Genomic DNA, 11,617 nt, shown 5'->3' with positions numbered 1-11,617 from the left:
TGCGATCCCCTTACCGGTCAGTAAAAAAGACAAAAGGAAAAAAAAAAAAGATTTTTTTCTCTATAGCTTCAATCAACTTAGCTGAGAAACAGCTCATCAGCTCTGTGAGCTCTTCTGTCCTTCAGTTTGAGGTTTAATGATGGCTATGATTTAAAAGAAGAAAGAAGATGCTCTGGGAACTGCTTCATAAACTAATATCTGGCAACATGAAGGTGACAAAAAGAACCAAAGCGACGGTGATTAAGTTAAATATATCTCTGTGGCAAGCTAAAAGGGTGATAAGACCAAATGATATGCTCAGAGGTTGAGGTACAAATCTAAATTGCCATAAATCCAAGCACTGAACCTACAGTTCTACATAAATAATAAAATCACAATGATGAAAACGCTAAACTGCTTCTTTCCCTCTCTCTATTTCAAAGAGATATAGGCCGAAGTCAATACATGATCAATAATATCAAAAACAGCAGGTAAATCTGACTGTATTACTGTGAAGTATGGTCCTATGCAATTATTAGAATGAAATCATCAATTGAAAATCTAGTGATACTAATACTTGAGATAAATATAATAGGTAATATTAATATGTTACTTTGCATTTATTATACATACCACCAACCCCTGAATTCTTAAAAATCTTCTAAAAGCTTAAAAAAGCCAAGGAATATTATTAATTACTATCAGTTGATCACCTAACTGTGGTTGCAGGCACAGATTAGGCTCTCCTAGTTATTAGCTCCCAAGTAATAGGCTAATCAGGTAAATACACAGTGTTTTGCTAAAAATCTCAGGTAAGCTGAATCCCAGATTCAAACATATGATATTTGGCCCCCAGTTTGCATTTTAATGCCTGGTATTCACAGTAATGAACCATGGGAGCCACATTCCAGAAGAGAAAACATGGTACCTTCACTATAGGGAGCAGTATCAAGTGGGGGAACAAAGGAGAAGAGTCTTCCCTGAACACTTATTGATGTGGTCACTAACCTATAGAAAAATGTGATTTTTACCAGGAAACACAGGCATCAGTGGTGAAATCACAAAGCAAACTAGCAATTCTGTACAGTCTCAGTTCTCAAAAACCAACATCAGCAACACTTAGTATTACTACTACTAATAATAATAATACTGTTTTAAACCCACAGAACACTTCTGACACCAAATGTGTGGATTTCCACACGAGGCAGTTCTCTAATTCTCTGTGGATACCTACAATTTAATTTAACTGTAATACCAACTACCTGGAGCTAGTGCAGAGGCCCACAGGTTAAGGGCTCAGTTCCACAAGACTGGCCTCCACTTCAGATGGCATCACAAGTACTGGGTGTCGAGGGTACCCACACTTCTGTACAACTTGGCTACAAATTGAGGGTTCCTACAACCCCCTCCTCAGGTTTAATAATTTGCTATGAGGGATCACAGAACTCAGGAAAACATTTTACTTACCTTTACAGATTTATTATAGAGGCTACTATAAAGGACACAAATGAACAGCCAGAGGAAGAGGTACATAGGGCGAGGTCCAGAAGGATCCTGAGTACAGGAGCTCCGTCTCAGTGGAGTTGAAGTGTGTTGCCCTCCTGGCACACTGATGTTTTGCCAACTCGAAAGCTCTCCAAACCCAGTTCTTTAGGGTGTTTATGGAAGTCCCATTACATCAGCATCACTGATTAAATCATTGGTCACTGTTGATTAGCAAAATCTCTAGCCCCTCTCCCCTCCCTAGAGGTCAGGCGGTGGGGCTGAAAGTTCAAACCCTCTACTCACATAATTGGTTCCTCTGGCAACCAGGCCCCATTCCTGAAGCTATCTATCTAGGGGCCCACCAAGAATCACCTCATTAGCATAAACTCAGGTACCATTGAAAGGGGGTTACTTTAAATGACAAAAGATGCTCCTTTCACCCATGTCACTCAGGAAATTCCAAGAGTTTTAGAAACTCTGTGCTCTGTTGTGGAACTGGAGATGTAGACCAAATATATATTTCTTATTATATCACAATATCATACTTAGGAACTTGTTAGAAATGTAAACTCTTGGGACCCATTCTAGACCTACTGAATCAGGAACCCTGGGACTAGATTTAGCAATCTATGTTTTAAAAAGCCCTCCAGGTGATCCCGTTGCCTCACTAAAGCTTGAAAACCAGTGCAGTAGTAACAATGACACACAAAGATCCTTAACAATTAGGACAGAATACTTTGGGCTTCCCCACAGACCTTCCAATTTACCTATGTGTTGGAAAGAGACTTGTCATATGTCTCTATTTATCACTAAGTACTGCATTTCAAATTAGTGGTTGACAAGGACTGGGGGTGGTGGGAAGTTGTTGACTACAAACAGACATGAAGAAACTTTCTGGGGCAATAGCAATATTTTGTATGTTAATTGTGGTGTGGTTACAAAATTGTGAGCATTTGTCAACATTCATAGAAGTATAGACCAAAAAGTGTGCATTTTATTGCATATAAAGTATGCCACAATAAAATTAATTTAGAAAGTGAAAAAGGAGGATCAGTGTTTCTAAAAAACACAGTCCTGGGGAGGGACCATCAGAAGGATGGAGGAATAGGAGGTCTTCCACACATATCCCCCCATAGCAATAAGAATTTGGCAACCATCCATGGAAAAAAGTGCTTCTGTGGGAGGTTTTGTACCCAGGTAAGAGCTTGCAAAATCTTAGTAGAGCCCAAGACTGAGGATGGCTGTTTTGAGAGGGCAGGCCTATGTCCAGGTGGTAGACTTGCTGACTAAGGTCCCAGCTACAGAACGAAAAATGGCCTTGTCCCCCTGAGAACTTGGGTATAGCTTCATTTGACCCTGGTCCCACCAACAGAACCATCCTCCAAGGGAAGCAGTAGTAGTCATGTTCACCTAAGTACTGGATGATAGGTTCTCCAACCTTGATGCCAACTATGGACCCCGAAGCAGACCTGTAATTTGGCTGAAGCTCCTCTCAATTGTAGCCAGAAAACAGTCCTGCCTGAACAGGGTCCAGCTGGAAGAAACATATATCCATGTCCCTGCAGACGTTGGTCACACAGCAGATCCTGAAACAGTCCTGTAACTTAGCTCCAGGGCCTCAGCTGTGGTTCAGAGCAGTCCTGCCCACCCAAAGAACTGCCAGCAGACCCAATCATCTGTGCACCCAGAGTTAGGCCTGCAGACCTTAGTTTCACAGCAGATTCTGAAGTGGCCTTGTAACTCAGCTCCAGGACCTCTCAGCTGCTGTCTGAATCCAGGGACATACCCAGGAGACATGGTTGTCTGTGACCCTGAGGTAGGCCTGCCAAACTTGATCCCACTGAGGATTTCAAAGTGGTCCTGCAACCTGGCTCCAACCCCTTCCAGCCATGGTCCATGAGCAGTCCTGCCCATCCAGGAACCTACTAGGAAATACACCCTTTAGCACCCTTATTACACTCCTAGAGGCAGGCCTGCTGAACTCAATCACAGAACAGGTCCTCAAATGGCCCTGCAACTCAGCTCCAGTCCCTCTTATATGGACTCTGAGAGCAGTCCTGCCTGCCCAGGCACCCACCAAGATACATATCTACCCATGCCCACAGATGCACACCCATCAACCCTGGTCTGACTGTGGATCTTAAACAGCTGTGTCCTGGCTCCAGCACTCCATCAGCTGCAGTCCAGGGACAGTCTGAATGAAGACTGTCCATGCCCCTAGAGACAAGCCTATAGATTTCAGACTCAGCTATGGACCCTGAACGAGCCTTGTGACTCAGTTCCAGCTCTCCTCAGCTGCAGTCTTGAGCCAGACCTGCCTGCCCATGGACAAACCCTGTGACCCAGTAAAAGCCCTCTCAAGTACAAAAGGGAGCCATACCCATCTGCACACACGGTAATAGGCCCACTAATTGCAGACCCCATTGTGGACCCAGCAACAGCAATGTGACCTGCCTCCAAGCCCACAAGACTGTGATCCCAGAGGCAACCTTGATAGCACAGGGATCCCACAGGAGAAGTTCTTTACCTGTCAAAACCAGTATGTAAAGACTGGAAGAGATATACAGACTGCTCCTACAGATGTACAGAAACTTACACATGGCTACACAGATAACAAAAACCACACACACACACACGACACCACCAAAAGAAACAAAACTTCAGGAACCAACCCCAAAGAAGAAGAAACCTACAAATTGCCTGGCAAAGAATTCAAAATAATCTGAATAACAATAAGATGCAAGAAAACACCTGGAAAACTAAAAACAAAATCATGAAAACAATGAATGAACAAAAATGAGAAGTTTAATAAAGAAACAGAAATCTTAAAGACAAAACAAAAACAAAAAACCAACAGAAATCCTGAAGCTGAAGAATACAATAACAGAACTGAAAAATACAATAGACAGTTTCAACATCAGGCTCAGTTATGCAAAAGAAAGAATCAGTAAGTAGAAACAAACATATGTCATTTGAAATTAGCTAGCTAATTAGAGGAACAAAAAGAAAAAAATAGAGGAAAAGAGTAAAGAAAACATAAGAGACCTATGGGATGCCATCAAATAAATGAATATACAAATTATGGAAGTTCCAGAAGAAGACAAATCGAAGACTGCAGAAAACCCATTTAAAGAAATAACAGCTAGGGCCGGCCCCATGGCTCACTCGGGAGAGTGCGGCGCTGGGAGCGCAGCGGTGCTCCTGCCACGGGTTCAGATCCTATATAGGGATGGCTGGTGCGCTCACTGGCTGAGTGCGGTGTGGGCGACACCACGCCAAGGGTTGCAATCCCCTTACCGGTCACGAAAGAAACGGAAAAAAAAAAAAAAAGAAATAACAGCTAAAAACGTGCCAAATCTAAGGAGAGATGTGGACATCTACATTCATGAAGCTCAAAGGACCCCTACAAGATCAAGCCAAAGAATACTCAAGACACTTTATAATCATATTGTCCAAAGTCAAAGAGAAAATCTTAAAAGCAGCAAGAGAAAAGAAACTTGTCACATACAAGGGACACTCCATAAGATTACTGGCAGAAAAATCAGGAAATAAAAGGAAATAAAAGGCATCTAAATCAGAAAAGAAGAAATTAGATTGTCTCTGTTCACAGATGACATGATCTTATACATAGAAAACCCTAGACTCCACTAAAAAACAATTAGAACTGATACAAGAATTCAGTAAAGTTGTGGAACACAAAATCAACATATAAACATCAGTTGCATTTCCATATACTAACAATGAACTATCTGAAAAAGAAATTAAGTAAATAATCCCATTTACAATAGCATCAAAAAAGAAATTAAGTAAATAATCCCATTTACAATAGCATCAAAAAGAATAAAACATTTAGGAATAAATTTAACCAAGAAGGTGAAAGATCTGTACATTGATCTATAAGACTAGATGTGAAAAACTGAAGACACAAATAGAAAGATATCTGTGTTTATGAATCAAAGGAATTAATATTTTTTAAATGTTCATACTACCCAAAGTGATCTACAGATTCAATGCAATGCCTATCAAAATCCAATGGCATTTTTCACAGAAATAGAAAAAACAATTGTAAAATTTATATGGAACTACGAAAGACCTCAAATACCCAAAGCAATCTTGAGAAAGAAAAATAAACTTGGAAGCATGATTTCAAACTATATGACAAAACTATAGTAATCATAACAGTATGATGCTGGTATAAAAGCAGACACACAGACGAATGAAATAGAACAGAGAGCACAGAAATAAAACCACACACATACAGTCAACTAATCTTTGACAAGGGTGCCAGGAATACAAAATGGGGGAAAGCATACTATCTTCGATAAATGGTGCTGGATAAACTGGATATCTACATGTAAAAGAATGAAATTGGATATTCATTGTATTTTTTATGTCTTACACCATATACAAAATTAACTCAAAATGAATTAAAAATTTAATCCACGTAAGACTGGAAACTGTAAAACTCCTAGAAGAAAACATAGGGGAAAAGCTCCATGACATTTGTTATGACAATGATTTTTTTCAGTATGACACCAAAAGCACAACTAAACAAGTAGGATTTTGTCAAACAAAAAAGCTTCTGCACAGAAAAGGAAACAATCAACAAAATAAAAAGGCAAACTAAGGAACAGGAGAAAATATTTGCAAACCACATATCTGATAAAGGTTATATCCAACATACAAAAGGAACTCATAGCAAAAAAAAAAAAAATCTGATTAAAAAATTGGAAAAAGACCTGAGTAGACATTTTTCTAGAGAAGACATATAAATAACCAATAGGTATATGAAAAGGTGCTCAACATCAGGGAAATGCAAATCAAAACCACAATAAGATATCATCTCACACCTGTTAGGACAATTATTATAAAAAAGACGAGGTAAGAAGTGTTGGAGGGGGTGCAGAGAAAAAGGAACACTTGTATAGTGTTCTTGGGAATGTAAATTGGTATAGTCATTATGGGAAACAGTATGGAGGTTCCTCAAAAAATTAAAAACAAAACTACCATACGATCTAGCAATCCCACTGGGTATATATCCAACGGAAATGAAATCAGTATCACAAACAGGTATCTGCATTATATAGATAAACATTATTCAGCCACAAAAAGAAGGAAATCCTGTCACTTGTGAAGACATGAATAAACCTAAAGGATATTATTATAAGTGTAATAAGTCAGACAGAGAAAGACAAATACTGCATGATCTCACGTGTGAAATCTAAAAACTTCAGACACATAGCATCAGAGAGTAGAAGAGTGATTGCCACAGGCTGGGGGGTAGGGAAAATTGGGGAGATGGTGGTCAAAGAGTACAAACTTTCAGTTATAATATGAATAAGTTCCGGGAATCTAATGTACAATATGGTGACCACAGTTAATAATACTGTATTGTTTTCTTGAAATTTGCTAAAAAGGAGATCCTAAGTGTCCTCATCTCACACACTTACAAAAATGATAACTATGTGTTCACTAATTTGATTATGGCAATCATTATACGATGTATATGTATATCAAATCGTCACACTGTTCACCTTGAATGTATATAATTTTTATTTCCTATACCTCAATAAAGCTGGAAAATAAAAATGTCCCCAAGAAAGAAAGACAGAAACCCCTTCTGAAGAAACAAAAACACAGAGGCGTTTTTCCCTATAATTGATGACTCTCTGAACCAAAAATTAAAAGTGGTTTGTAGAAAAGTCAAAATAAGAAAATTGACAGACTCAACTTCTGATTTTTCAGAAAATAAAGGCTTTCAGTCCTGAGAAAACTTATACACTATCCTTTGAGCAAATGTAAAAATGAAATGGCAATTTTTGTGTCATATAAAAATCGCTAGAGGCAAACATAAAAGTTTTTTTTAATTTTAATTCTTATACTTAAGGATCTTGAAAATGGTCAGCAAGTGGGTACTGTCTATATAATACCAATCTTTTCTATTTGTACATTTACTACTTTAAAGGTTATTTCTCTAATGTTTGATTGTGTTTTGTTTTTTTTTTCCCTTTTTGTCTTTTTTCGTGTCTGGCAACGGATCGCAACCCTCAGTGTCGCACCCGTACCAGACCAGAACCGGCAACGGGATCGCAACCCTCAGTGTCGCACCCGCACCTCGCTCAGCCAGTGAGCGGGAACTGGTCTGTATGTGGGATCCGAACCCTCGGCGGGAGCGCCACCACACTCCCAAGCGGTGCACTGTAGCAGTGTGCCACCAGGCCGGCCCCTGATTGTGTTTTTCTCATTATTTATATTGCTGCATTCTAATCTGGCATCCTGGAGTTAAATTCCTACCCTATGAAGTTGTATCCCACATTCATTATAATTTCTGCTTAAGACAGCAAAATAAACTGATTTGGGTACCTTTACATTCCATTTTTGTTTTCAGTGAAGTATTATTATTTAACATATACTAAATGGCAGTGTCAAAAATCATAATACATTTAAAATAGAGTTTAACAAAAAATGTTAACACTGACCTACATCAGTTTTTCAGTGGCCCTTTTATTATATTTAAAGAATTATTTTAATTTAGAAAAGACCTTAAAATTAAATTCTCAAGTAATTGAATTAAATCTCAAACCTTAAAATTAAACATTCCACAAGAAGTCAATAGCCAAAATTCTCCTTTACATACCATATAGTATATCCAAGTCAAATCCTCTTCAGATCTACATTTTCTTACAAAACTGTGATAAGTAAAGCACACAAGCTCTATCTAACAGAATCTTGTGTGGAATCAGCTTTACGGTAGAGAAGCATTAAGTACAGAATTACACTGCATTTGGTCTAAAGGTCTAAGTACAGCCTGACTGCAAGCTGGGCTAAATGTTTCAAAGAGACTGCCTAATATGTGCCTTAATAATTCAATGCCCCCTGAAATCCACGCTATCATATTGCTGTGGATTCATTAATGTTAAAGTGATTCTAATAAACTGATAGATTTTATTTGTAATTTCACTTAAAACTAAAGCAGAGTAATTTTCCAAATCATTATAATATTTTTGATGATGTTAATATATGAATCTCTTGTTTGTATGGAGTAATTCTTTTCCTCTTCACCGTGGTAGGTTGTGTTAATACAACAATTTTACTTTTACTATTCACTAATGAGACAGTAATGGCCATCAAAATCCTACTGGGAACATAGACTTTTAAATATTATAGGTCTAAGGACAGATTTCACTGTATTTATGACTCTCAGATACATTTTGTTCTGCATGAACACCCCAGCACCAAAATATTTTCTTTTCTATGGAAAATAAACTGCATATTATTTAGAAATGTACAAATAGCAGGAACAAATTTAGGCAGACTTAGGTTCCTCTTTCTAGTAACTAAATGGAAGAGCAATTAACAGAATTCTCCCGTTTCTCAAAAATTTGTTAACCTTTAATCAGGAATCCTAAAAAGATGCTATTTTAAGGATTTTAATGTTTACATTAGAAACATAACTGCCAGCCTGAGTAGGAGTTTCAATGTAAAACAATGCAAAACTGCATGCTCCACTTCAAATACTGATTGTATATGAAGGAAATTTGTAGGAGGATATTTTAATGTTTTGTTGGCTGACACTGCTACCTTCAGAGTTTACTTAGAGTATAAAGATTTCTAGAAATACATTTTAAATAATATTTTCCAGTGATATATTTTGGTTGATGAACTCCATTTGGCAATTGTCCTTTGAGACCTCAGGTACTCTCCTGCTCTTAAACATGAAAGTTATCTGTTGGGAAAACAGAATAATTTAATCAGGCCCCCTTGCCTTAGGTCCAGTTGGAGGTGGTACCATGCATTCTTCAAAAACAAGTTGTGTGTGGGTGGAATTAGTGCGCATTCGCGGAGCCACCACCTGGCTGGTGTTGACTGCCTTGGGCCTCCGCTCCGTGTGCGGGCCATACTCTCGAACCTACAAACCTATGGCTCTACGGACCTTTTTGCCTGTTACCTAGCCCAGAGACCTGCATGTGAAGGGTTTGTTACCCAGTTTCTGAACAGGCTTGAGGGGTCTGTGAGCTCCAGACCCAGCCCTAGCTCAACAGTATCATTTACCACTCGGCAGGAAAATTAACAAAAGTTTCAGTTTCCCATTCTTAGATTATAATCTTTACTAAAGCCCAAATAAAATATAAAAGGAGAATAGTACCTTTCATGATGTCCTAAATCCAAAAGAAATTCATCTGCATGTCTTTGGAGTTCATTTCCTTCTAAATTCTTTAATTTCTTCAATTCACTCTGTAGAAAAAACCAGAGCTCTTTAGCTCCATTTTCAATCCTCCTTCTTAGGATTTCATGATCCTTCCCCAGACCTGCAGTCAAAGAGAGTAGCAGCATTTCCAACATTTTGAAAAAAGGAAATTTTCAGTTATTTTTGCTAAAGCCAATATATTGAGGGGGGAAAACTTGGTATAATCACCTACCATTTCTGGTTTGTTTCTTGTAATTTTCAATCTGTTCTTTGGCCTTAACAAGCTGCTCTTCTAAAACACGTATCCTTCCTGTAGCTGGCCCCTGATCGATGGGGCCTTCTGGTATCCTACAATTTGAGAAAGAAAATTTTAACATTTAGCTTTTAAATCATTCAAGAAAATACATGCTCACTTTGTTAAAGCATATTTATCAGTAACTCTACAAGTCATTGAACCAAGTAGCACAAAAGACGGACAAAAGCAAATTTTCTTTTCCAAGGTATTGGATTAACCATAAACATTGTAATGATGATGAAGGGGAAAAAAAAAAAACAGAAAAAAATAATCTAGCCCACAGATCTACGATGTTGTAAGAGTCAAGAAACCTTTACAGCTGTTTCCTAAAAACTCTCATCCTATTACTTAGAGTACCACCACCAGTGGCAAAGTGGTCAATTTTTCTCTAGTCTTGAGAATAACAAAGGTGAAGGAGAGGGTGAAGAAAAGGCTTAAAGGGAATACAGAAGCATGTATTTGGATATATGAATGTGGACATGTTCAAATAATACAAAATATTTCTAAATGAATCAGAATATCAGGCTATCTAAATCTGTTTTTCAACTTATGAATTTATGACTTTATATTGCTAAGCATTGCTTTTTATAGGGAAAGACAAGAGTGGAAGATGAAATATATTCAAAAAATTTAACATTCTATTCATTTCTATCAGCAATAAAAAAATATCAGTCAATAATACAATATGTTGGAACATAGCAGAACCACCCCAAGATCTTTTGCTTATATTATCGACATATCTGTTCAACTTCTTTTCACATTGTGCATGTTTCTAACATGTTTTGTATTTATATAACTTTTGGCAGTACTCTGTATTCCATTTTGGCAAAGATAGATTAGATAAATAGACAGATAAAATAAATTTTGTGGTAGACTGAAAAATGGTCCCCCCAAAATATCCACATCCTAATCCCTGAAACCTGTGAATGTTAAATTGTATGGCAAAAGCAACTTTGAATATGTGATTGAGAATTTTGAGATTGGGAGAGTGTCCTGGATTACCCAGGAAGGCCATAATTGTAAACACAAATGTCCTTATAAGAGTGAGGCAGAGGGAGATTTTACTTCAGAAGAGCAAAAGTTTATGTGGCTACTAGCTTTGAAAATGGAGGAAGGGGCCATAAGCATGTAATGCAAGAAATGCATCATTAGAAGTTGGAAAAGGCAAGGAAACAGATTTTTTCCTATAGCTTCCCTAGGGAATGTAGCCCTCCTAATATCTGTTTTAGCCAAGTCAAACTCATTTTGAACTTCTGGCCTCCAAACTTGTAAGAGAAAAAATTTCTGTTGCTTCAAGCCACTAGTTTTGTGGTATTTGCCACAGCAGCAATCAGAAACTAACACATATATACATGTGTACATATATATCCTTTTGCAAAATTGTTGCGAAGACTAAATAATGGCTGATTTTTCTTTCAAAGTTTATTAAATAAGAAAATGTCTGTAAAAGTACTAAACACAGTGGCAATAAACTTTACAAAGGCTATTGTATCTGGGCTTAGTCACTTTAGAGATGAGTTATAATCTCAAAAAGACTGAGATATCTATTTTCACCATCACAATCAATTTAAGGGAATGTAATTTTTAATTTAATTAACTTTTTTTTTTGGTCTTTTTCCGTGTCCAGCAACGGATCGCAACCCTCAGTGTTGCCCCCGCACCGGACCGGG

At 37.8% G+C, this 11,617-nt stretch overlaps 1 protein-coding gene across 4 annotated transcripts in view; it reads right to left on the bottom strand.

The window, feature by feature from the left end:
* The window catches only part of FUT8 (fucosyltransferase 8 (alpha (1,6) fucosyltransferase)), a 248,246-nt gene that overhangs the window by 103,358 nt on the left and 133,271 nt on the right, over window positions 1-11,617 (bottom strand). For all 4 annotated transcript variants that reach the window (XM_008582682.1, XM_008582683.1, XM_008582684.1 and 1 more), the window contains 2 exons: window positions 9,885-10,000; window positions 9,611-9,773 (listed from right to left, as the gene is read on the bottom strand). In XM_008582682.1, coding sequence (XP_008580904.1) covers window positions 9,611-9,773; window positions 9,885-10,000 — 279 coding nt within the window. The remainder of the gene's footprint in view (window positions 1-9,610; window positions 9,774-9,884; window positions 10,001-11,617) is intronic.

This window comes from Galeopterus variegatus, unplaced genomic scaffold (assembly GCF_000696425.1).
Source record: "Galeopterus variegatus unplaced genomic scaffold, G_variegatus-3.0.2 Scaffold2695, whole genome shotgun sequence".
In the NCBI taxonomy this organism is placed as follows: domain Eukaryota; kingdom Metazoa; phylum Chordata; class Mammalia; order Dermoptera; family Cynocephalidae; genus Galeopterus; species Galeopterus variegatus.
Note: the sequence above shows the minus strand (reverse complement) of the source record. Positions and strands in the feature narration are given on the sequence as shown.